Source organism: Salvelinus namaycush, chromosome 15 (assembly GCF_016432855.1).
Source record: "Salvelinus namaycush isolate Seneca chromosome 15, SaNama_1.0, whole genome shotgun sequence".
Lineage (NCBI taxonomy): Eukaryota > Metazoa > Chordata > Actinopteri > Salmoniformes > Salmonidae > Salvelinus > Salvelinus namaycush.
The window spans coordinates 25,309,376-25,336,497 of NC_052321.1; the positions used below are offsets into that span (position 1 = coordinate 25,309,376).

At 45.1% G+C, this 27,122-nt stretch overlaps 1 protein-coding gene across 1 annotated transcript; it reads right to left on the bottom strand.

The window, feature by feature from the left end:
- Positions 1-207: 207 nt before the first annotated feature.
- LOC120060349 (protein jagged-2-like) lies at positions 208-27,122 on the bottom strand. Its single transcript, XM_039009582.1, has 25 exons — positions 26,839-27,122; positions 25,938-26,258; positions 18,669-18,729; positions 13,775-14,029; positions 13,390-13,450; positions 11,432-11,562; positions 10,684-10,803; positions 10,398-10,511; positions 10,192-10,305; positions 8,978-9,091; positions 8,534-8,580; positions 8,230-8,403; positions 7,957-8,107; positions 7,570-7,734; positions 7,281-7,394; positions 6,937-7,164; positions 6,669-6,785; positions 6,553-6,580; positions 5,683-5,768; positions 5,199-5,312; positions 4,686-4,801; positions 4,351-4,608; positions 3,990-4,121; positions 2,712-2,871; positions 208-2,594 (listed from the first exon to the last, which is right to left on the bottom strand). Exons 1-25 carry the CDS (start codon positions 26,905-26,907, stop codon positions 2,089-2,091), a joined length of 3,756 nt encoding a protein of 1,251 aa, XP_038865510.1. The 5' UTR covers positions 26,908-27,122; the 3' UTR covers positions 208-2,088.

Below are 27,122 nucleotides of genomic sequence, written 5' to 3' on the forward strand. Positions count from 1 at the left end.
CTGTAGATAGACAACCAATCAGCTAGAGAAAGATTCATCTTATAGGAACAGCAGATTCAGCTCCATCGATAAAGTGTAAACACATCAAATCAAATTCAACATATTTGATTTGATTTCCAGAGCTACGGTTAATGGTAATGAGTGGGAAAACTGACACGTATGGTCAAATTCCAATGCTATAAAGAGGACAAAACAAAGATATTGGTATAAAATACTTTAATAAATAAATGGATTGTTCTAAGAACAAACACAAATTCCACTAACAAACCAAGATGCAACTGCTCTTTTGTACAAAATAATTACAATGTTCTGCACATTCAGCCCATGCTCTGGGACTAGTGGGATTATGATGACTGGATAATGATTTGAATTTTCTTTATCATCAAAACATTTGAAAGACAGTTCTTGTCAGAGAATAACAATATTAAACTGTAAAGAACAACAAGAATCCTTTTCACTACCACCGCTGAGGTAATGCTCAATGGGTTCTCTTCCTGTCTTAGTGCAGAAACAGGATATAAAACAAACACTGGACAACAACCACAACATCAACAACAACAATAAAACTTGTTCCCTTCATTAGACCAGTATTGAAAGCAGAAATCCAATGCACCACTGCAGGGCTTGGTAACTGAGTGCTGCTGAAAAGCAGCAGTGTATCCATCAGGCTCCATCCCAGACAACAATTAAACCATAGGATTGATCTGATAATGGCCTTGAATTGAATTGTAGTTACTCCTGATTCCGACCTAAATCACATTGATGAAAGCCTGCTAGCACTGTTTCTGTATCAGATCAACCTAACCCCTCCATGCACTGGTACACCCCTGCAATATAATAGGACATTCTAATGTTCACATACAGTAGAATAGTGAATGGGACATGGTGAGCCAGCATTCATTAGGGAAACTCCCAACAGATAGCTCCTACTAAAGCAACAGACGAGGACAAGCCTAGAACTAGAACTAACAGCTGCTTACTCACAATTTTAAGTGTTGGAACAAAATAAAATCATAAAGCAAAACAAACAAGCACTTAGAATAATTTGTTTCTGTCAATGCTAATTTGTTTCTGTAAGTGGGACCCTTGATATTGTCCATATATCTGTATAAAACCAGCCCTGTGTCAACGGACACTAATAAAACGGAATGACATCATAAAAAACAAACAAAACAATCTTATTCTTTCGAATAACTATAATAAAAAGGGTCACTTAAGTTACTAAATCCAAATATACACAGCCATTTTTATATTTACATATATACATTGTTCAAAGAAATACCTTTATGGTGATATGAAGAGCTGTGAAAGGACATATTTTCCCTTTATATTAATTAAGTTCTGGATAAATGTTTTGAATGAGATGAAATAATAAAAGGGCTGAAGGCACTTTCTACCAAGCAAATAATAAAGCATCTAGGCTTGCAGGAAGTGGTAGAGTAAAATGCATGTTAAAGGGATATACTGTACAGAAAATCTTTAGAAGCATTGACATGTCATGGAAAATATGTTTATGTTTATAAACTAATGCTGACGTCAGGTGTTATATACTGCTTATAGCTTTCAAAGGGTCTTATATATATGTAACTTTTTTCTTATACAAATGACATTATTATACCAAGAGAACAAAGAAAAGGCCCACAGTGCGGGTTAAGGCAGATATGGACTAAATGCACTAGTAGTAATGTAGTAGTACAACAACAGCTGCCATTCAATGGCTCTCCATAGTCCTCCAATGGCAGTGCTCACGCCAAAGTCACATAATACACAAACTGCTCAGTGACATGCTGTGAAAAGAAGAGCTCTCCTTTAAAGGGAGCGACAGTTTGTAAACAAAAAAAAGAAAAGAAAAAAAGGTTTCCTTTTTCCTATTTTCAACAGTGTGATTTAAACTGAAATTCAGGTCTCTTTTTGTTGCTGAAATGTTCATTTGCAATGCTTTTAGTAGATAAGAAGCCTCCATGTTGCAGACAAAGAATGTAAAATTAAATGTAAAACGTGTCTGAAATCTTCACTATTGGTGCTTGTGTTTTTCTATTAGATGGAGACATTGTCTTTAGTTTGAGAGGTCCCACCTCTAGGCTGTGCTCATACATAATGGTCTTTGACGTCTTCACTGACGTTGGCAGCGTTGAGGTTTTTACACCGGTTGTCTTTGGGGCTGTACGCTGTCCGGTGGGGGGGTTTGACAGGGGCACTACGCGTCGTACAGATCACTCCCCCTTTGTCCATCACTTTGTCCTGCACTCCTGCCAAGGAGCACTTTTGGGTGGAGAACTTGTCTAGCTCCATCCCTCCCCTCCTCAGCTCCTCCTCCTCGCCGTCCTCCTCCTCGTCTCCCTCAGCCCCGTCACACGTTCGGTCTGGAGGGCTCATGAGTTTCTTACATTCGTGCTGAATGTCTTTGCCTCGGTTGTCTTTGTGCTGTGGCAGGCTGACCCTCAGTGGCTCCAGCTGGTTGTTGACGGTGCTGTCCTCTGCTGCAGACTCTCTCTCACGCTCTTTCTTCCTCTTACGGGTCCACCACACACACACCACGATACAGAAGATCCACAGCACACTGAACACCACGCACAGCACTGGCACCAGGTGGTCTAGAGACAGAAAGTCCATAAAATTATACTTTACTATCATGTATTGTAATGCTACCTAATCAAAGCACAGTATAAGAACATGCAGACAGTGAAACCAAGTCTAGTCCGGTCACTTACCCACAGACTGGGGCATGACCTGCGTCTCCACTTTGACCTCCACCACGGCCAGCATGACGGTGCTGTTGTGGCGTTTGGACAGGGCACCGACGATGGCACTGGCAGCCTCCTGGATCTGACCACGGTCTCCATTCTGCTCCTGACCATCCTGATCATACGACTGGAGGAGAGATGGTAAGTCAACACAGTAGAGCACCCCCCCACCCACACCCAGCGGGTCTAGTTAATTGCCTAATAAGTGGACCAGAGAGTCCACGGGGAGCAGAGGGAGATTAGCTGGATGCTGTGCACTTCAATTAGGAGGAACAATGGAGAACAAGCAGAGATGTGGCTCCCTGGTGATCCCTGGCTAGCTAGTCAGTCAGTAGCCAGTCAGTCAGCAATACTCCTCTTTCTGGGTAAGCAGAAGCTCATTCATTCACACACACACACCACTTTCTGAAATGTAACAGCCTATGGGCTTCAGAATGGACTACAGGCCTCTTACTGAGAAGTCACATAGAGCCCGCTGGATGGGACTACTCTGCCAAACCCAGATCCACAATACATATCAGGTTGAAATGATGTGACTTCGTGTTGAGTTCACTTTGAGATCAAGACTATTTCATAATGGTCTAAGAAAGCACAACTAACATTTGACTGTAAGCCTGATAGGGTCTAAGGAGTTTCATTATTGAACTCAGTACAAAGCTACCAGGACGTCAGACGCACCACTCCTTTTCCTGTACGTCCCCAAACATGACTACATCACAAGAAAAGGCCTAATCCCCTCCATTAAGGGCTTAGTGCCCTGTAGCGTCTGATTTCCCCTGTGTCTGACTGGAGAGCAGAGCCTGGGTGGCCACGCCAGTCCCAGAGAAAGGGAGAAAGTGAGGGAGAAAGAGCGAGAGAGAGGTATTTCATATACACGGTCTATGAGAAGCGAGGGAGGAGCGACTGCACAGTAACAGTAAGGTGGACCAAAGTAAAGCTAAATGGCATCCAGATGTTCAGGCAAAGGACGATGCGCTTCAAAAGTCCCCACTTTTACAAGTCTACCCTGGATCCCATTTACAATGACCAATTAAGTGTGTGATTTAATAAAGTGAAAGAAAGAACCTAAAGGGGTGTGGTCCTCGGGGATAACTGAAAAAGAGATGGGAGAGAGACTATTCTGGCAGGCGACCGTGGGAGGTGAGGAGGAGGTAAGAGGGGATCATTGGCAGATGGCAACAGCTCAGAGTCTGAAGGTGGGGGGCTGAGGTGGGATAGGGGTGGTGGGGGATGTCAGGCACTCACCATGGCAACCTCCACGGCGTCACTGTTGGAGTAGGACAGGTCACAGAGAATGAGGAGCGTGCAATCTTTAGCCAGGGTCTGGGCGATGGGAAGGTACCTCAGCTCCGAGCAGATGTTCTCCACAGTGGTGCCCTTTGATTAGCAAACACACACAGAATAATAAGAGATAACCATTAGCATTTTCAGCTGAAGTGACTGCCAGCTCCTAGCTAATTCCATTCACTTGAATTCTCAGGTAAAGGTTCGGGAAGGTGTTGTCGGAGATTCAAGTCTAGTAAAAAACATCTGCAACTGAGATCTTGTCTTTTTTAAATGAAATCTCTCATCAAATGTCAGTCAGGTGATGATGACGTTTACCCACCTGTGGAACTTTGTCTCTGTTAAAGATGAGTGTGATGCGGGCACAGCTGTTGTCCAGGTAACCACTGTTGGGTTCACACTGGGTGTGGAGGGACGGAGGGGGGTCGGGGGTGGAACACACGCCCCACTGGTGGCAGGGCTTGGCGAAGCAGGTGAGGAATTGGTGTTCCACACATTCCTGTCCTCTAGGACACGGGGCACTAGTGTCTGGACCGGCACCACCTCTCTGCAGCAGGCAGGGCCGTCGGCCACACCGTACCTGTACACACAAACAGAGTTCATGGAGGCAGCTCACACACACACACCGTCACTATGTGTAATAAAAGCAAGTCTCACCTTAGAACAGCGCACAATGCCGTTGACACACTGGCAGGTATTACACTCCTCCTCCCATCGACTGCCGTGAGGGAACTGCAGGCCGGAGTAACGACAGGCCTTCCCGATCCCTATGACTGCAGAGAGGAGAGAGAGGAGCAGGTTTAGGACTAAGGCAATATCAGGCTCAGTCCTTAGAAACTCTTCCTACCACGCATGAGGTCAAAGGAAGAAAGTTCCCCCACTACATGGATACAGTAATAAAGGTGTTCTCTCTACACTCCTAGAAAAAAGGGATCCAAAAGGGTTCATCGGCTATCCCCATAGGATAACCCTTTTTGGTTCCAGGTAAAACCCTTTTTGGTTCCAGGTAAAACCCTCTGTGGAAAGCGTTCTACATGGAACACAAAAGAGTTCTACCTGGAACCAAAAAGGGTTCTTCAAAGGGTTCTCCTACGGGGACAGCCGAAGACCCCTTTTCAGTTCAAGACAGCACGTTTTTTTCCTAAGAGTGTATAGCTGCAGTGTACTCACACTCTTGGCAGTGAGGCCCAGTCCGGCCCAAGGGACACACACAGAGGAAGCTGTTGATCTCATCCACACAGGTAGAACCATAGGCACAGGGCGATGACTGGCACTCATCTATGTCTGATGGGGAAACAAGAGGACATTACTATACACATATCTCTAGTCTACTGCAAGGCACCTAGCTAGAATATTATCACAACAGGGGATAGGCTTATTGGTTCTCATGTCTGGCATCCCCACGTGAAAAATAGACCTTCTCTGAAAAGGGGGAAAGGAAAGAGGATTGTCCCTGAGAATGTAAGACTGAACTGACCTGTTTGCAGAATACAGCTGACCTCTCCTCACAAGAGAGGTCGGAGGTTAAGACAGGCTTCCTAAAGGCTTCCTAATCTGTCCCTCACAAACAATCAGCTCAAACTCCCCCCGTCCCCTTTCACCCCTGACCCCTCCAATCTGACCCCCCACACCCCTCTGGTTCCCAGGGACTCACTGATCCGGCAGTCTGGTCCGGCAAATCCCGGGGCACACTCACAGCGGAACCAGTTCACGCCATCCACACAGACACCACCGTTATAGCTGCAGGGAGGAAACAGAGCCACACATCAATACGTCAGCCTATCCCATAGGAAACCCTGGCACAGGTGCAGCAGCATACACAAGCCTGAAGGCTCAGACTACAAAGAGAATACATTCACATTCTCAGGTCTAGATCCCAGCAGCAGAATCCCAAGGCAAGGGACTAGAGACTGTGGTCTCTAAAGCTGATCCCCTATCAATGTTCAGACTTCATATGTAAATCCCAAACTGACCCCATACCGTGCTCGCCCTATACCCCCTGCTACCCAGCCCCCCTCTCCTGCCTACACTGCCCCATGCTCAGGGGTCAGCGGTGAAGAATAGGGAGAGGGGCGTCTCTTTCCACCCCACTGCCCCCCTGTGCTAATCCCCCTGTCAGTCATTGTGGTGGCGGGAGCCTTTGTCCACTCAGCCCCTCTGATCCACGGGACCATGGAATACCCAGCTGTCAGGCCCTGCAGTGTTCTGTAGAGGAGTCAGGGATACACACACTTCCCCTTTCACACACACACCTTCACAGAACAAACTTTAATGGGAAATCTCTGAGCATTAAATTAGATTTGTGAGATGAGCGGTGTGTGGGAGTCATGTGTTCCTGTTGTAAAACCAGAACACTGAGGGAATATGATCTTATATGGGTGTGTGTGCTACTGGACAGGGAATGGGATAAGAAGGCTGGGTCTCATAAACAGCTCTCATCACTTGTAATAGAACCAGTACAGGAGCCAAGAGGTTTAAAAAGACTTTTACAAGTATTTCAGTTCATTTAATAAATTCAATTTACCAGGGTTGAGGATTGCAGTCATTTGCATCTGTGAAAAAAGGGGATAACACAGAATTAAAATCAGTGTGTTAGTTTATGATTATAACCTGGATATAGTTCAGTATATGGTGCCTTACTGTGAGCACATGTGGGCCCCTCCCAGCCATCCTTGCAGATGCAGGTGTAGGCATCACCCCCTCCGACACAGGTCCCTCCATTCTCACACGGGTTAGAGTCACACGTGCTGTTCTTGGCTGACAAGAGAAATAAAGTATGATGAGTTTAGAACCTATATTTCAGAAAATGTATAAGCAATAGGACTCCTATGGAGCATATGGACCAGAGCAGTCTATTGGACTTTTCCTTGAACGACATAGGCAGAACGGTGCAATAATGGTTTCTCACCTGTGTTACAGGTGCTGCCCCCCCACCCTGAGAGACAGGTACAGCGGAAGGTGTCCCCGTGGTCGAAGCACGTCCCCCCATTACTGCAGGTACTGGAATCACACTGGCTCTCACGTGAGTGGCAGGTCTTGCCTTTCCAGTTGTCCTGGCACTGACAGTAGAAGTGGTTGAGCAGGTTCACACAGCGACCTCCGTTCTTACAGGGGTTCCTACTGCACTCATTCACATCTGGAACACCACCACCAGGGATCAGTTAGAGAAACACACACCATGGAGAGGTACATTAAAACCACCCAGGGACACACACACACATGTACACAAAACACACACACACTCAAACTTACCCATGTCACACAGCGTGCCCTCCCAGCCGTCAGGGCAAAAGCACTTGAAAGAGCTGATCCCATCAATGCAGGTTCCTCCATTCTTACAGGGAGGCGGCACACAGTCGTTTATGTCTGAGGGAGGAGAGACATATGAAAGAGAATGTGGAGGATGAGGAAGACGATGATGATACTCATACAGTAAGTCAGTGGTGTGTAACAGTAAGGACCAGGATGTTCAGTCTTATGGTATGATGATGGTGATGATTATGACAATGAAGTGTGATGATGATGGTGTGTGTCTGCTCACTCTCGTGACAGTATGTTCCAGTGAAGCCCGGTTCACAGGAGCAGGTGAAGTTCCCAGCAGGCTGGCTGATGCAGCGTCCGTGTGGGCCGCACACATTGGACGAGATGTGCCACACCCCTTCCTTTGTGCCATTGGTGGCCACGGCGACAGTACAACTGTCAATCACTGGGATCAAAACAGAAGGAACGACAAGAGACTGTTGGTGAGATAGGCCTGAGAGGATTGGGTTGAAATGAGTGTTGGTCTAGAGGTTGACCGGAGGACTAAGCAGCTTAAGAGCAAGTTTCAGTTTAGGCTAGACAAGAGAACTGCCTGGTGAGCACTTTTACAAGGGGTTGAGTTATTGGAGTTGAGATGACAACAATAGGTTTATAGATTGGTTTGTACCTTCACAGGGATTTGTCTTACAGTGATCCTTGAGCTCAGAGCAGGTCTTGCCCTCATAGTCGTCAGGACAGGCACAGTAGAAGTCATCCATCAAACTGTGACACTGGGCCTTGTTCTGGCATGGGTTAGGGCTGCACGGGTTGCTCTGCACCTATGGATGGACCGGTGGAAGAAAGGGTGGATGAATGGATAGACAGATGTATAAATAGATAATGGTTGTGTATAAAAGAGAAGATCAGACTTGTCGAAGGTCTGGGAAGGACTATAGCTCACCTCACAGGTGGTGCCAGTGTACCCATGTGGGCACTCACACATGAAGCTGTCCAGCAGGGTGTGACACCTGCCCCCGTTCCTACATGGGCCGCTGGCACAGCTGTTCCTCTGGATGTCACAATGCCGGCCCACAAACCCCGGTGAGCAGGCACACACGTAGCCTCTTTGCCCCTCCTGTACGAAGCGTAAGAAAAACCCATGTCACTCAATGGCTTTCATACTCATGATGTTAACCATAGATATACTATGAATGGAGGGCATCAAACATGGTGGCCAGATTGCCTTATTAAATACAGTTTCCTACCTTGCAAGTCGCTCCATTCTGACACTGTCCATGGCAGCTGTTGACATCTGAAGAGGTGAAAAGAGAGAACTTACAAATACAGTACAACAGATAGGACAGGGGAACATGCAGGGGTAGCATGCATGTGACACACAAACAAAACATAGAATGTGCAACTTGGTTAATGCTTCAAAGAAACTATCAAGATGCAGGAAGACATGATGCTGTTGGTTAAAGTGCATGCAGTGAAAGCCAGTGAGGTTGACAAAAACCTTCAAAGATATCTACAGGATGTGCTTCTCATAGCCATGTAAAAACACGATCCATGGATCTAGATAAGCATTGTAGGCCATAATAAAGCAGAAAGCCTGAGATAGGAACAGGACAGTAGGCCAGTGGCCCAAGTAGGTGACAGAGCTAGCTGCAGGCAAAGGGGACAGAGGCACATGATTGATTGATACTGACTGATGTCACAGTTCTGGCCGGCCCATCCTCGAAAGCAGGCACAGTGATATCCACCAATCAAGTTTTTGCAAGAGTAAGCATTGAGGCAAGGCTTCCCCATACACTCATTAACGTCTGCGGAGTGAAGAGAGAGAGATGAGAGAGAGAGAGATGAGAGAGAGACAGAGACAGAGACAGAGACAGAGAGAGAGAGAGAGAGAGAGAGAGAGAGAGAGAGAGAGAAAGGAAAGAGATAGACCTAAGAGCCAGCATCCAAGCCCCACCACCCAGCAGATCTCTATAGTGCAAGTCTACACCTGCTTTTAGAGAACTTTCTCAACTCGGTTACATTTGATTGCATTTTTTTACCATCCATTTTGCTGTCTCTGCCTCCTTCCCTGACCATTTATTTTAGTTCCCTACACTATTTCTGAATGGACCTATTCTCTGACATCCAGAGCTCTCCCAGTGGTCAGTTCACAAGGCAATGGTCACTAACACCCTCTCCCTGGACTGACCAGAACACAACTGCTTTCCCACTGAAGTGAGGAGCACCTGTTGGGCTGCGGACACCTGACACCCCTCTCTCAGGTACCACTCGCTCGCTGAAAGGGGAACCGCCTGCGCGCTGAAAATAATGGAGCGCGTAACACAAGACCCGGAGCTTGTGTTCCTCCCTCAGCGTGTTTACAGGTTATAAAGCGTTTCCTCTCCACGTAGCTAAACAGTGGCGGGGTGAGGCTCTGCTCTTGGTGGAGACTAGAGTACATACCTCTTTTACCCCAGTCTGTAGCCAAAGATAACCCCCTGTCAGGCTATATCAGTCCCCAAGGCTAGCTGTTGCCAGGCTATGTGTTATTTATAGCTTTACTCAAGTCACCTGGCTCGGGTTACACATAATGTCCAGCTTTCTACATGGACATGCATACACCAATTTCAAATTAGTATCCAGGCCATAGTACTAGTACAGGCCCAACAGGGTGAGAGACACAAACAACCAGATACTAGACGAGCACATATTCCTGGCATACGATGGAACAAGGCATTATCAATAACATTTCAAGTCAAGATTCAAAAACACATCACAACATATCACAATCACTTCAAATCAAACTCGTAATTGAATTTAGCATGCAAACTGTCTCAAATGATGCTCCCCAGGACATAATCTTCTCCACATTTGGACATGCTTTGCTCCAGTCCTCCCCCCCATCACCTCTCCATTTCAGGCTTACCTATCTGGCAGGTCTTCCCAGCCCACCGTGGGAGGCAGAGGCACTCAAATCCGTTCTCCATGTCGATGCAGGTCCCACCCTGAGCACAAGGGTTGGATGCACACTCGTCCGTGTCTGGAACACACACACAATGATGTTAACGCTCAGCTTTGTAAAAACATGGGGGCACACACACTTTGGGAGGGGCAAGATCGTGACTCACTCACCTTTAGCGCAGGTGGGCCCTGCCCAGCCTGCAGGACAGTGACACTCAAACCCAGACGGTACCTCGTGGCAGGTGCCCCCGTTGGCACAGGGGTTAGACACACAGGCGTGTTCCGCTGGAGATAAGTGGACAGACAGGTGAAGAGAGATGTGTCAAAGTGACAGATGACATGGATAGCACAAATATAACAAAATATACAAGCAAACTATCAACCCTAGGACATTGGCACTGACATAATTGAATTTGTGATCTTTGACCAGTTGTTTGAGGAGTAATGACTGACTCACCTATCTCACAGTTTTTGCCTGAGTAGCCGTCAGGACAGGCACAGTTGTACTCATCTGGCTCCGTGTTCATACACGTTCCTCCGTTCTTACACGGCTTGTTCGTCCCACAGTAGTTCAGATCTGGAGAGAATGATACAGGAAGGATTACATTTACACTTTAATGGTCTCATAGGAATACATCCAAAGGGTTAAGATGGTAAACAATATGTTTCAGATTGAATACATTGTTATAATAAGACTTCATAGGGTCGGACATGAAGGCATACAGATGCCATATCTTAATTTGTTCATCCTGTTGTTGCAGGAATTTGTTGTGTATTCAAGGTTTTAAAGGGCTTCTAAAGTTTGTAATTTCCACTTTAAAATGTCAGACTTGATTTGCGCTAATGAAAAACGTATCAAACCCTACAAAAAATGTCCACTAATTATAATCAATAAAACAATGAACATTTCCTGTTGCTGCGGGATTATTTTCCTGCTGTAGCAAACTGGCTCAAATTAAGATCCTACCTCTGTACTGTTACACATTGCTAAATGTAGTCTCTCCATCCTCCTCTCCATCTTGTAACTCTGTAAGTGATATCCTGTTTCTAGCAGTCAACCTAAACTGACCTCTGTTGACCACCTGCTGCTGAGGGGCTCTCAGAGGTGACCTTGTGCTCTGTGACACTACAGTGAGGTCAGGGGTCACTGTAGAGGATGTGTTAAAAGTACAATGGGACAGGTCTGGTCTGCTCTGTCTTCTCACCTTTTTCACACAGCAGGCCTCCCCAGTTCTTCTCACAGGTGCACTGCCAGGGCTTGACACAGGTCCCGTGGACACAGCCTGGGTATGGCAGGCAGTTGTCACAGAATGGACCCTGCCACCCGTACGTACACCTGCAAGACAGATTAGAGACACCATTAGACATTAGGAACGGATGACCGATTGTCTGGTCTTAATATGATGTGCATATTTTGTGCAAAACATGAAAGGAGTCAAAGACGCACGGATGTCATCAGGACAGGCACTGTGACACTGGGCCTTGCTACATCTCGAAAAATACATCATTCATCAGTCCCATTAATAGATGGTTCATAATTGAACCAAGACTCATAGGACAAGGCCTTCTGCAATACATCAACCACATGACAAACCTAGGAGTACGTGTTTATGTAAATCTCAAGGTAATCTCCATCAGGAGCCAGACATTATTTCTTCATCAAGGTGACCAGTGACACCCCTTCCCTTCTGAGGCTCCTAATCTTAGACAGAGGGCCAGGGACGGGGACGGAGCCTCCTGAGGCAGACAGCATTGCAAGCTAGCGGAGGCGGACGGTGAAGGGTTAGCTAATCTGTTGGTTTATGGCAGCACTCTGTTATTCCAAGGCCAGCGGTAACCTTGCCCCACCTGTCCTGTCACTTCTCTCCCTGGGCTATTTTAAGACCACTCTCCTGCAAATGGACACCAACCAAACCCTACACTACTAGTTGAAATGCTGTACTGGAGGGAGTGAATGTACTGCTGGGTGCTGTGTGCTAACATGTTCTGTAGTATACGGCACTGCAGTCACACAAGACGTGGTGCAGTACTACTTTGTGTTGTAGTCTACTACTGTACATGTGTAAAAGTACTGAAGTGTGCAGTGGTGTGCTACTGTATGTTAGTGTGCTGAGGTTTAGTGTATATAGTAGCTACATAACAGGGGTGGGTAATCATTTCGGATCGAGGGCCATATTGGGATTTCAAAATTCAGTGGAGGACAGCACATCATTTTCCTGGACCGATTTGTTCGTCAAAAGCAATTTGCGGGACAGAAAAAGGGCAATTATTGAAAACGTATAGGACCATTATCATTTCTCCATAGTTTTAGACGTTCAAGAGTGGCCTGGAGTTTTTTTCTCTCCCAAAATAAGCAGCAGTAGCAGTAGCAGCATTGAGAGGCCATGGTCACAGTGGGAGCAGGGAGAGACCATGGTGGCCACAAGGCTAGGGTGGCATTACCATTACCAAACAACCACCTTACCACAGCCCCATCAATGAAGGGCTCTTAGCTCAGCCACAGTTAAAATCTTTGTTCCACTCCTCCTGCCATTTTCAATGAGAAATGCTTTCTTTTATGAGAACTAAATCAAACCGGTCTCTTACTCACAGCTATCCCTACTGAACAGATCTATAGGTGTGGTACAGTACTCACATCAGAGAGATACACAAGAAGGTGGTCATACAAGAGGATTTGAAATGGAATACTTGGTTGGTTCAGCCGTGCAGACTAACATGTACGTGACTAAGGCTGCTGGATTGAGTCCACACTCCCATGTGGGGTGTGCCAGCCAAAACAGGCCCAGGATAGGAAGAGGGGATTGGGGCTGCAGACATGGGCAGAGGGGCCCTGACACACCGATGGAGGAGGGGAGGAAACGCTGTGTGAAAAACAGGCTGCCGCTAGAGCTACAGACCAGGTCTGGGACAGGAAGGAGAACAATAGCTCCTGGATCAGACTGGGGGGGTGGGGTAACACACTGTACGTTCCATAGAGAGGTGGAACAGGGAGGGGAGGGGGGAATGTGGGGGTCAAGCTCTGGTATGCGATCAATCCTGTGTCATCATTATCATCCTCATTGAACTCAAAAAGAGATCCTGCCCATACATCCAGACAGAAATCTCTGTCAAAGGGATGTCAATGGACACAGTGGTACAAAGAATGAAGCTAACCCAGACTCACGTGCATTCTCCTGGGGCACTGCAGAATCCTTGCAGCAGGTTGCAGCCCTGCTTGCAGATAGCTGTGAGACATTGACAAAAGGATTCACACATTTACATTTACATTTAAGTCATTTAGCAGACGCTCTTATCCAGAGCGACTTACAAATTGGTGCATTCACCTTATGATATCCAGTGGAACAACCACTTTACAATAGTGCATCTAACTCTTTTAAGGGGGAGGGGGGGTTAGAAGGATTACTTTATCCTATCCTAGGTATTCCTTAAAGAGGTGGGGATTTACTCCTAATATCATTAGAGGGATATCTAAGCATTAGTTTCACTGTGTGTATTTTGACTCTGATATGTCTTGCACATGGATTGTATCAGGCTGCTCATCTACTCACCAGTTGTACAGTAAGTCCCCATCCAGCCCTCCATACATCCTCTATTCCCAAACTGGTCACACACGTAGTGGCCATGCCAGTCATCGCGTGGCCGGCACAGTTTGTTGCACTTGCTGCCATAGTAGTTCTCGTCACAGCGCACGCGGATGCTGTACTCAAAGCTGGCTGTAAGACCGTTGTATTGGATAGTCTGTCTAGCATTTCCAGAGTTGATCCTTTCTTTACGGACACTTCGCTCAATCAACAGATCCTCACCTGCATGAACAAACAAAAACCAAGAGATTTGATCATCATTCTTTAATGGACGCTTGACAACATGCATACAACTTAATAGTCAAAAAGGGAATTCCGGCTAGCCCCTTATTCAATGTTAGAACCTGTATGCCTCAGTACAAGTCCTAGTAGTGTCTAGAAGCAGGAGAGAAACTAATCTGAGAGAACACTGTTGTTTGTCTGCTGCTGGAGATCAGAGGGTGACCCGAGGTCAAACACCACTGTTTCCAAGAGCATGAAAGAAAAAATAAGGAAAATAAACACAAATAGAGGGTGTAGGGCCAGAGCTGCCGGAGCTTGATAACCAAATGCTTTTTAAAGTTTTCATGCTTGTGAAATGTGTTTTGTCCGTCTCCCTCCCTCTCTCCCCTTTCTCAGGAAATCCAGCTCTGACTCCTTCGGAGCCAGGACGGAAATAATACGAGACGGGAACAGACAAGGAAGGGCGACATAGGAAAGGGCCTTTAGCTTTTTCTCAAGAAACAGAAACACCATGACCCAACTGGCTTGGCTTCTACAGCCACATCCACAGCCCAGGACTGGGCACTGAAGAGGGGGCAAACAGGTACTCACCCCTAGATGGATAGTGTGCTGATATTGGACAGGTAGTCAGGACTCTAAGGAATTATACTCCTCTTCATTAGATGGATTCTGTATAGCCTCCCTTCAGTTATGCAGATATTACTATTTTATTGTCTCTTTCTATCTTACTTACTACACAGTCCAGGCAGCCATGCTTACTTCCAAAGTTAACTCATGATAAAGAAGTTAAAAAACACTGACAATTATTTAAATTGTCACTTGCTGTCCTGATTTTCTCAATTTTACTGAGAGTTAACACACGGGCACAGATTATCAGTCACTCTCCCACCTGAAAACTCAAGCACTCACTCTGCTCATTTCCAGCAATTAGATATAAAAATACAGACCAATCATGGGCTCTCTCAGCGGAGAAGGAGACACTCATAGAGAGGCCGCTGTTACTAGGGAGAGCAGGCAGAAGGGGTGTGTGTGTGGTGACTACAACACGGGCTTACACAAACAATGAGGGGGCTTCAATACCGAGCAGTTGACCAAGTCAAGAGCGACATAATTGTCTGTTTTCAAACAGCCATGATCATTTAGTCGTGCATGACTAGTGGCATGGTTGTCTTAAGCCAATGTCTGTTGTCAGGCTGTTTTCAGCATGCTAAACTTAGATATGGACACATCATTAGTAGTCAAGTAACATTAGCTCACTCATTAACAAGATACTCCTCAAGACAACCTTTTCTAAACTTCATTTACCAGTAGTCCTGATAGCAGCCTGCTGATCATACTCAATTTATCCATCCCCTCTATCGTTCTCTGATGGTGTTAAACTGTGTGTTAAGAAACACTAAAACTAATAGCCATGCCACCACCTAATAAAGAAACAACGGGCAGCCTGTCTGTTTAGTGTTTAAACACAGAGCCAGTTGCTGGGGCTTCCTGGAGGATAAACAGCACTAACATAGACTATTTTTCCTGAGCCCTATCCAACTCACTGCCCTATCCAGCCCACTGCCCTATCAAACCCATTGCCATATCCAACCCACTGCCCTATCAAACCCATTGCCATATCCAACCCACTGCCCTATCCAGCCCACTGCCCCCAATGCCCTATCGACTAGCCCCAATTGGACCCGTCCTCTGTTAATTTAATGTATGAGGTGGTGAGAACGTTGTGAGCTTGTTATCTGTGTCAGCCAATTGCAACTCAATAAAATGTATAGCTGAAACTGGTTCCGGCCACTCACCTCACGTGCGCCTGCTGCTGAGGAGAGAGAGAGCGAGTGAAAGGAACCTTGGTCTTTGGCTACTGTTGATTGCGAAGATGGAGGCCTTTTTCATTGAAGTAAAATGAAAGTTAGAGGAGAAAGTGTATGGTGAAAAGAAGCCGACAAGTGGAATGTCCTCCGTGGGTGGACAAAGATGAGAAGAATGTTGGTGTGGCCAAATGGACTGTGTGTAACTCACTATTCAGGTTTGATGCAATTTTCTAACTTTATTTATTTAATGTAATTTAATGCAGCAATTTTTTTAACCTTTATTTAACTAGGCAAGTTAGTTAAGAACAAATTCTTATTTACAATGACTGTCTACCCCGGCCAAACCCAGACGACGTTGGGCCAATTGTGCGCCGCCCTATGGGACTCCCAATCACAGTGCCTTAGACCGCTGCGCCACTCGGGAGCAATACAACAACCTGTTCGTATTTTCTCTGTAAACAATGACTTGACTTACTTTTCATATTACCCTAATAAAGTTCAGAAACTTTTGTGAAGGTTTGGTGTGGCATGTCTATTATTAGGCTTAGCTACTGCAGCCCTATGAAGGCAGTGTGCACAGGCGCTCCAACTATCTCCGACAGTTTAACTTGGTGAGGAAGAATGTTTTAGGTGTACCAGAGTTACTCCTTTAATCTAACAATATAATGCTTATCTTCATATTCTGATAGAAAATGTATGAATTAGCCTCCTGTTGTATGCCTATCTGTATAATAGTAGCCTATCTGAAAAGGATAAAGAAATGCATGTTGGTGTCAGGAACATAGCCCCGTTATAGCTCCATCTTTCTCTCGGTCTCTCTAGGGCTTCTCTTCCCTTAGATGTATTTTTTAAATATTCATATCATACGCTTAGGCCTATAGTCATGCAATGCTCTGATGCATTTAGTGTTCAAATCTCTGACAGCTGATCCGTGAGGTGGACAATTATTTTTTTAGGAAATTAAAAAACAATAAAACAATAGGCTATACCGTTTTTAATATGCTATATATTGAAGCACAATGAAACGTTTGTTTTGTCATAGGCGCTTTTTAAGGACACCTCAGTAATTGTGGATAATTTGGCCAATATCACTTGTTTATTGATGTCGCTGGCAGCGCCCAGTTGGGGGTTTCTATCTCTCGCTCAACTCTCAGATCTGAATGGGTCTCTGGGATCCAAACCAGCATGGGTCTGTTTGGGTCTGTTTTTCCACAGGGCTTTTCAGAACAGGTCGACTGTCCTTGTTCTATTGGGAACGGATTTCCTTTTATTTATATCGGGGCAGTGGGAAAAGCTTTTTGGACCCTTGAAGACCTCTAGTCCAGAGGCGCCCTATACCAGGCTGCCTGTCATTGTGTCCAGGCTAATTTAGCAGCAGTAGGGCTGTCAGAGTGTCAAGGCTGCCTGTCAGTGTCCAGGCTGCGATAATGAAGTGGTGTGCAGTAGCACAGCAGCTGCTGGGACGGTAATTAGCAGACAGACATCAGCAGAAAGAAAAAAAGAGCTGTGTTCCATAATTAATGGCTTAACGAGGTGATGTGCTCACAGGTTTTATATAGAGACATGGAGCACAAACAGTCCCTCAGACCAGCTGGGTGGGAACTAGCCTGGCAATATGAACGGCCAGCCTGCAGCATAGGAATGCACAGCATCCCAGACAATGGCTGTGTAGATCAACAGATTAAACATGTGTTATAAATCCTTGTGACTTATAGAGACAAAGGTTTGATGCGCTCACTTACCACCACTAAAAGTGAGCGGAGTTGAAAGTGGAGGGATTACAGCTGACAGACTGACCTGACATAGTGCACATGCATGTTGAGGGGTCAAACACTGAGACAGAGAGGTGAGCTGGTTGTTGTATGGGTCTGTTTGCTGTGGTTGGTCTATGGCGGCTCAAATTGACAGTCCATTTCAATCTAGAGCTTGGGCTTTGCATTGGGGACGTTTCTTCCTCTTGTGCTGCTATGAAGCTGCTTTGTGTGAAGATGCATTGTTCCTGTGAATATCTAGAGCTGACTCTCAAGGCGAAGTTACGCAGCACTGAAAACAGCAGTGTGTTATAGAATCTTGGATTGGTGTGTATCACATGTTTACTGGCTGGAAAAACACAAAGGCCTTGTCAAGTTACGTAAGCCATTGATCTCACCTCTACGCTCTTTGGTCCTTGAAAAGTCATTGAAGTTATGGTTTAGAAATTCTACTGCTTCCGTGATTTCATTTCTGATCCGTTTTTATGAGAGATTTAAGAGTTTTCGTTTGTTTCACACCGTTTCAATTGAAGGGTTTTGCGCTAGTTTGTTGGTTGTGCTTGTTTTAGTAAAACCATGTGCAGTTATCATTAGCAAGACAACATTGAATGTTGGTTCAACTTGGTTTTCCATACAAAGTGTTCCATTACAAAGTGAACCCGGTTCGCTTTCTCGTTCTAAAACATGATACATTAACCCCTCAATAACTCTTCAACATCGGAAATGGCGAGGCTAACTTAGCTACCACATGGACAGACTTCATCAGTGTGCTAGTTTAAAAGATGGTTATTCATTATTAGCCTGGTTCTGTTTGAAATGCAGGCACATTATGGAACACAGACCAGGTCATTATTCATTATTATGTCAAAAAATATATATAAATAATTGGTGCCACCAACTGAAAAAGTATGTAGCGCCAGTGCCACCAGTGGAAAAAGTTTGTGTAGAACCCTTGTCACTTCTAAATATGTCCCTCACCCCTAACCTAATGACTTATTTTCATGGGAGACACTGAGGCCTGGCCGGCTCTCCTTTCATGTGGTAGTAAATACCTGGAAAGCTGAAGCCTACTGTACTTACCACTGCTGCTGTGTGTACCATTGTCCCAGTCCCACGCGTCCACGATCAGAGTGTACGAAACCTGGAAGGGAGACACACAGGGGATCATCAGGGGGTTATTAGAGTTCATACTCCCCACACACTGACACAGACAGACGCACAGACAGACACAAACATACACGGACAGACACGGACCCATGCAAATTCCTACAGAATGTGGAATGCATTACATAAGGAACACATGATGATGATGATGATAGCGCACACACACAGTTTGTGAGTAAATGTGGATGCTCCTGGTGGGAAAATAACTCTGGTTCCCACACTGATGTCACTGATTAGCTGGATATCAGCCTGAGGTTAGTTAACAAGTGCAACTACTGTGGGGATAAACATCTACTTTGAACCACCGACTGGCACCGAACACATTCCAATATAACACAGGTGATTAGGCTGTTAGCTCAAGACTCGCTGCTGTACTTATTGTACAGTGATATCATTTCCTTGAAAGGTACACACATACTAACACGATACAACATCTAACAGCAGCAGGCTTACTCCAACTGAAACTCCTGGGGAGTTATTTGGGTATCAGTACAGCAAAGCCAGAAAGGAGTTGGCTTTCTGTCAAGTGACTGGGGCCAGTCCAGCAGATGTGAGTTCCCATGCCCCAGGTCCAGGTTGGAGAGGTAAATTATACACTGGTCAGATTAGACAGAAGGGGGGAGGGGAGCTGTAGACTGTGGTCTGTAATTTTCCAGAGAAACCTTTTATGACTTCAACCTCAAAAACACCTAGCACAGCCACAACTAGCGAAACAAAGCTGACCTAAACTCACCAAAAATCTCCTCTGGCTTAAAATGAGAACATTCAAACAGGTGAAAAAGGAGCCAAACATTTCTGTCATTTGGATTATTGGATGCTCAAAGCTGTTGGAGGAAACCTTCCACAACTATGACTTCTAAGAATGCTAAACTGCTGAGTATGTGGAAGGCAGAGGAGTCTCGTTCCAGTCCTTCCTCTCCCGCCCCCCCCAGAAGTGACTTATGACACTGTACCCCTTCATCACTTCTAGTCTCTTTACACATATCCTGTCTGTCACTGTAATCTGCATTCATCTAACTAGTATGGCCCATCTCTCAAGATTCAGTCAGTCACCAGGATAGAGAGAGGATGAGGAGGCACATTCTGACCACAGGCATGTGTCTTACACACTGCCACAGAGTACTCAAAGGTCAAGACCTGAGCCACCTAGAACCGCTCATCACCAGAGTCGGTGATGTAATACTCAGTCTACAATACATTGTTATACTCCATCTACCGCCATCAGAGCTAAATGAAATCACACAATGAGTGTTCTTCATGAAAAACACAGTGGAGGGTGTGACACAAAGAGAGGCTGCCTCCGTGCCCCTCTGCTGTCCTCCCCTGCCTCCCTAGTCTCCCCACTTCCACTTGCCCAGCCAGGCTCCAATAACTCTCGCAAGGAAACAAGGCTTGGCTGTGAATAACAAATCAGACTACCACCTCCCATCCCCTTCCCTGTCAGTCAAATATGACTGGCCATGATTTATGAGACTGGAGAACCCAAAGGTGTCATCTTTGATAATAAGTCATAATAATAATAACAGTGTAATATCTTAATCAATCTTTCTTTAATTAATCTGAAATGTCACAATGACTGAATTCCAGACAGAATCCTCTCTGGGGGCCTCCCGGGTGGCGCAGTGGTCTAGCACTGCATCGCAGTGCTAACTGCGCCACCAGAGTCTCTGGGTTCGCGCCCAGGCTCTGTCGCAGCCGGCCGCGACCGGGAGGTCCGTGGGGCGACGCACAATTGGCATAGCGTCGTCCGGGTTAGGGAGGGTTTGGCCGGTAGGGATATCCTTGTCTCATCGCGCTCCAGCGACTCCTGTGGCGGGCCGGGCGCAGTGCGCGCTAACCAAGGGGGCCAGGTACACGGTGTTTCCTCCGACACATTGGTGCGGCTGGCTTCCGGGTTGGAGGCGCGCTGTGTTAAGAAGCAGTGCGGCTTGGTTGGGTTGTGCTTCGGAGGACGCATGGCTTTCGACCTTCGTCTCTCCCGAGCCCGTACGGGAGTTGTAGCGATGAGACAAGATAGTAATTACTAGCGATTGGATACCACGAAAATTGGGGATAAAATGGGATAAAAATTTAAATAAAAAATAAAATAAAAAAAAGAATCCTCTCTGGGCTCTGACTCACTGATGGGCTCCCTGTGGGTATATGTCCTTGAGGAGAGGCTGGAGTCTGGGAGAGACTGGAGCAGAGGGTGGGGCTGTCTGTCTGACTGTAGTGTAACCTGATGGACCAGGCAGGGGCAGCAGACGTAGCACTAGATACTTGACACCTCCCAGCCAATTTATAGGAGTCAGAGGGATATGAGTTTTCATTAGCCCACTCCTCACTGCCTTCACTTGTTCAATGAATAAATGACTGTCCCCCTTCCATCGCCTGTGTCCTAACACACTGCAAATACATAGGTACTGTGTCCTAACACACTTCAAATACATAGGTACTGTGTCCTAACACACTGCAAATACATAGGTACTGTGTCCTAACACACTTCAAATACATAGGTACTGTGTCCTAACACACTGCAAATACATAGGTACTGTTTCCTAACACACTGCAAATACATAGGTACTGTGTCCTAACACACTGCAAATACATAGGTACTGTGTCCTAACACACTGCAAATACATAGGTACTGTGTCCTAACACACTGCAAATACATAGGTACTGTGTCCTAACACACTGCAAATACATAGGTACTGTTTCCTAACACACTGCAAATACATAGGTACTGTGTCCTAACACACTGCAAATACATAGGTACTGTGTCCTAACACACTGCAAATACATAGGTACTGTGTCCTAACACACTGCAAATACATAGGTACTGTGTCCTAACACACTGCAAATACATAGGTACTGTGTCCTAACACACTGCAAATACATAGGTACTGTGTCCTAACACACTGCAAATACATAGGTACTGTGTCCTAACACACTGCAAATACATAGGTACTGTGTCCTAACACACTGCAAATACATAGGTACTGTGTCCTAACACACTGCAAATACATAGGTACTGCTTTAACTAGGGGTCATCTACATAAAAATGACTCAACATTCTATTTTAACACTAATAGCAATAGGGTTTCACAGAAAGTTGTCCGACATCCTTTTAACACCCAATTTACAACTTTAGTAGAATTGAGATGAGAGGGGGAAAAACAGCACCACCTGTCATCTCACACCTGTTAGGATATTGAAATGAATAAAACATGTAGAACCCAGTAGGGTATAGTGAGGCTGGCTAATTTAGCACGTTATTAACAGAGAAGCCCCGCTCTAAGGAAGGCCTCTCCTAACCAACACCCTCCACATGATACTCATACACAGGCTACTTATTCCGCAATCAAGTCAAAACTAATCTAATCAAGCCTTTAATAGCATGGGCGTCCATTAAATACCAAAATGACCCAGTTAATTTTTCTCAGCCAAGCTGTTGAAACTCTATTTCTCAGGGTCTCCTTCAGTCACATTAGAAAAGAGCTTTCCACATTGTACAGTAAGACTTAGGTAATCCTTCACAATTTATTAACAGGAAAACATATTTTTTTAATGTAACTTATTTTTGTTATCCTCAAGTGATTAACACACATATCTTTTAAATTTAACATTTCAGATTATTCTGACACCAAGATAACAAACATTGAGAACTTCTGGAGAATGGCACCATGCTCAAACTCCACATACAGTATATGAACCAAGTAGCGAGTGCCCATGTTGATATGCTGATAAAGACTAAGCCTGACATGGCCTCTTTCTCTGTGACACACACTACCTGTATTAGAACTGCCGCCCCTCTCCACAGAGCAGTATTGTTGTTTGTTTCCCCAGGACCTTGTAATGGTCACCAATGCAGCCATAAGTCAGCGTCCTCTGCCGACAGCCTCTCACTTCAAACAGGATACCCAACACCAGAGTGAGGCGTTGAACACGAGATATGTCACAGGCCTACTTCGGAGCGCAACACAAGAGAGGCCTTATGTAAACGCTCTCCAATCCACTCCTGACATTTTGCCCAGTGCGGCTGCCATCTTCTCTCTCTCCATCTCTCCACTTGTTTTTATAAATAACACAATACATGCAGACAAAAGTGGAGGTATAAACTCATTGTTTGGCCTGAAAGACTCTGACAAAGGGGAAGCCTGCTTTTCCCCCAAGGGCTCGGAAAACTGATATTTCATGTTGGGAAAACCCAACTTATTCAGCACAGCAGCGGAAACTCAGCTAGGGCATGAGTTTTAGACCCAAATCACTGGGAATCACTGCATGTAGGCCTATGCTCGCATGTCAATCATAAGACTGAACATATATTAATGTACGCTGGTCTGGCAAACTGTGAGGCTCTCACGTAATTAGTGCACACACACACACACACACACACACACACACACACACACGGCCTGAGGACGACTGTTGGATGATAAATTGGAGATAAATCCAGAATGTACCGGGGTTCCCTCACTTCCCTACAACAAGGGTTGAGTAACAAGGCTATTAACTGAGACAGAGGCTCCTGATGTTGTAATCGTTGAGAAACCCTGATGTAGATGAACCCTCACCCCCTTCACCCCAGAGGAGAGAGCAGTGTTACAACACCCTTCCTGAGTTCCTAACCATTTAACTATCAAAAATACAACCTGAAAACAAAATGCCATAATATTTGACCACCAAGGTATAAGACAGAGATGCATACAAAAGCCATACAATGACATTACAGTGGGCAGCTGCTGATCAAGTATTGGGAGAGAGAGCTGCGGTGTGTAGAGTGAGGTCTCAGTTAATGATATACATAAAGCCTAGGATTTAATTAGCCCTGAACACAAAGCAGCAGAGAGAGGGAGGGAGGGATGGGGGCTTTGCTGTAGTCCTCCTGGCCTGGTGGGCTGGCTGGCTGGCTCCAGCTGAGCTCCACTAACCATGTGAACGGGTACTGGAGGCAAGTGGAAATGAAAGTAACTGGCTGTGTAATAACATGCTAAGCATCAGCACCAAGAAACCATAGACGTTATGCTTATGCACCTGAGTTATGCACCACTGTACGACATGATAGTTAACCAGACAGAAGGGAAAAGGTCATCCTTGTGTCTAAGCCGAAGTTCTAACTCTGTAGCACCCAAGCACAGAATGATGAAAGCTGACAGAGTTTTTACAGTGAAAGAAGAAATATGGCCAGGGATAGAGGGGTAGAGAAACAGCCATGAAACTGGAGAGTAACAGCCCCTCATCCATTTGATTTACTCCCATAGGGGTGATGGGAGGACAGATTGCCTCTCAATATACCACACATCGAAGAATGAGGAGCAGGTAGCAAATTAAGTGACTCTGAAGAGCCGGGTGGATCCTAAAAATACCTCTCCCTTGTGACAGAATCCTCACAGAGGGAAGAGAAGAGGCAGCTTCTCTCTTTACAAGCATCCATCCCTCCCTCACTCCATTTCATGAGAAAGATGTCACTAAAGACCCAAACAGCCTGAGGGGTTAACCATGAAGAAGAAATGATCATTGAGTGACAGAACAAAAGCTTTTTTCTCTTTAATTCATGTCAGGAGCTAGTGGCCCAGATTTTCTGACCAACCGGTGATGCCATTATAGTCTACAAGGCATGCCTTGATAACTCTATTAGGTTTATCAGTCAACAGAATAGGCCTGCCAGTATGCTGTACATGCTGTTTACTACAAGTGTCTGTCATTTGCTTTGAACGTAAACTGGGAAGCTATTATTTTTCATGTAAAAATACATGTGGAAAGGGGGGGGACACTCAAACTATTAGGGGTCTCCTAGCGTCTGACAGAAATCCTCAAACCAAATGCAGCTGTCATGTAGTATTGGGAGTATGAGGTTGCTGCTGTGCCCTACTGGTGGTCTCAAAACACCCCCACTGCAGTAACCAAAGTCACCTCCTCATCAACACAGGAAATACTACCTGGCAAGCTCAGCACACCCTGGTGGTTTTAGGACCAACATTAAAAGTGCACAACACTTGAATGGTTATGACATGCTGCTACAGTTACAGTAGTTAATGGGAGAGAACATGACCTTCTTCTGGACTTTTAAAAACTATTTCGAGGCCAATGTCAGAACATTGATGAGCACATCCACTAATATGCCCTTGACTGGCCAATCACAACAATAGAAAACTTAAAAGGGTTCTCTCAGCTCCACAATCTTCTCTTTTGTCCTGTGTACATAGAGGATAATACTGACCCGCTGAATAGAGACAATGACCAAATAATGGCAGACCAGTGAACCTGAGAGGCCAGAAGTAAAGGCATCCCCAAGCCTAGATGGATAGGGATCTTCTGGGATTTTCGCTTGTTTGAGTAGTGGTGACACCGATATCCACTCCCTATGTCACACACAACTTAGTGGTAATTGTATCTGCCAAGGGCCCCAGGTTACTACTTCCATCTTTCCCTCCTGCTGACAGCTGACCATGAGGACTGATGAATGGATAGGTCACACAGCCAACCAAACATACAACAATCCTCACATTTCCAAAATGAGCAAAGACATTTTGTTTATGAGGAGAGGTATTTGTTCAACATCACTTTGATGCATTGTGAGTGTCCATGTCTGTACTGGACTGTAGTCCCATCTCTGTTGTGTAGAACCAACCAAAGATATGATTGGCAGATTACTACTAGGTTACTGTGATGATGTACCAATGAATGACTGAAACCACCATGCGCCAATTGTACTGTGTCGAGCAATTTCGATGTTCAGACCTTAGGAGAAAGGCACGTGTAGCCATTGACTTACAAAACCAAAGCTAAACCAAATTTAATACATGTAATTTGCTATGAGTTAAAAGTGTATGTGTTCATGGCATTCGTGCTGCGTAAAATAAACACAGGTTTATGCACATCATGTGCGCTTTTCTGGAATGCACTAGGCCGAATACCAACTGAGCTCTAACATTGACATTAGACATGATGTAAAGCCCATTTCTACCATTTCTTTGTACACGATAAAAACATTTAGCACCTTATTACGCACAGACGCACAGTCTTACACATAGAGGTGGTCTCCAAAGTCGCCAAGTGGACACTGGCAATAAAGATGCCAAGCTCACAGACTCATCCGGTTAGGACTCGGCTAGTGACTATATTTGACAACTAATGAGTCAATGAATAATAGCACGCCTTATGCAGTGGATCAACAGCTGTAATAATGAAGTATCGTCAACTTACCGGCCAAGCGAACTGGAATGGGATGACGATCTTTCCACCATCGTTGTTTCGGTTTTGGTTGTTTTTGGCGCTCTTAAATTGAAAACTATTTCCACCGATAACGTTAGTAGATCCAGTTCCATAGATGCACAAGCCCCTGGTCGTGACATCCGTTTGGTATTCCTTTAGACACACTCTGAAGTACGTATCACACTCATCGCTGTTACAGCGGAGATCCTGCGTGTTCCTTTCTCCGTCGCAGCAGTCCCCGTCCGACAACTCACCATTTACGTTCTGTACCGCAATTAGCTGCAGCTCAAAATAGCCCGAGGACTGGGACACCTATAAATAACATTTGAATAGAAAATAAATACATGAAGCGCGTAAAGTATTTAAGTAATCTACAGTAGGTTAAGCATGTTGCACACTTGAACATTACATTTTTTCAAAATGTTTAGTTGTTTCAGGCTGAGTAGGCTATGAACAAAGTGGTTTTAGATCAATTTCTAGTAAGTGAAGAGGTTTTGGGAGATTTGTGTTTTTAATTTATAATTATTTGATATTATTAATGTTGCTTTATACTAGAAATGTATGTTTTTTTAAATATCACATTTTTACCCATGAAAACTGATAATACCTAGATTATAAATTATAACCCAGGTATGAACACTGTCGATACATTACGCTGATTACAATGACTCAGGGCAAAAAGAATGCAAAACGAATTCATCCATGAGGACGCTCCAAACTAGAAATTCCAAGATCACATGATTTAACTGTCGAACACGTAATTGAATTAGGAAAGGAATTCTAAAAAATGAATTTACAAAATGATTAAGACCTCGTTGTCTGCATGAGCCACTCGCCCAACTGCCGATCAATTAATTTGATCTGACAATATTAAAATAAAAAAAGTTCTCACCTCAGTCCACACGGTCAGAAGAACACACACTATTGACAGGCAATTCGACATCCCCATACAATTCCACATGTCTCTGTTTGATTAGTGTAGGCTAACATTAGGAAAAATGTACTTATTTCATAGAAACTACAGTTGACCGCCGATTTATCGTCTTCTCCTAGCATGCACGATGTGAAAGCGTGATCTATTCCCTACTATATCTCCGAATGAAGAGTAACATAAGATGCGTACTAGGGACACCCGAGGCAGGGTACTGCTGGTCCAGACACACGACTTTCCCCCAC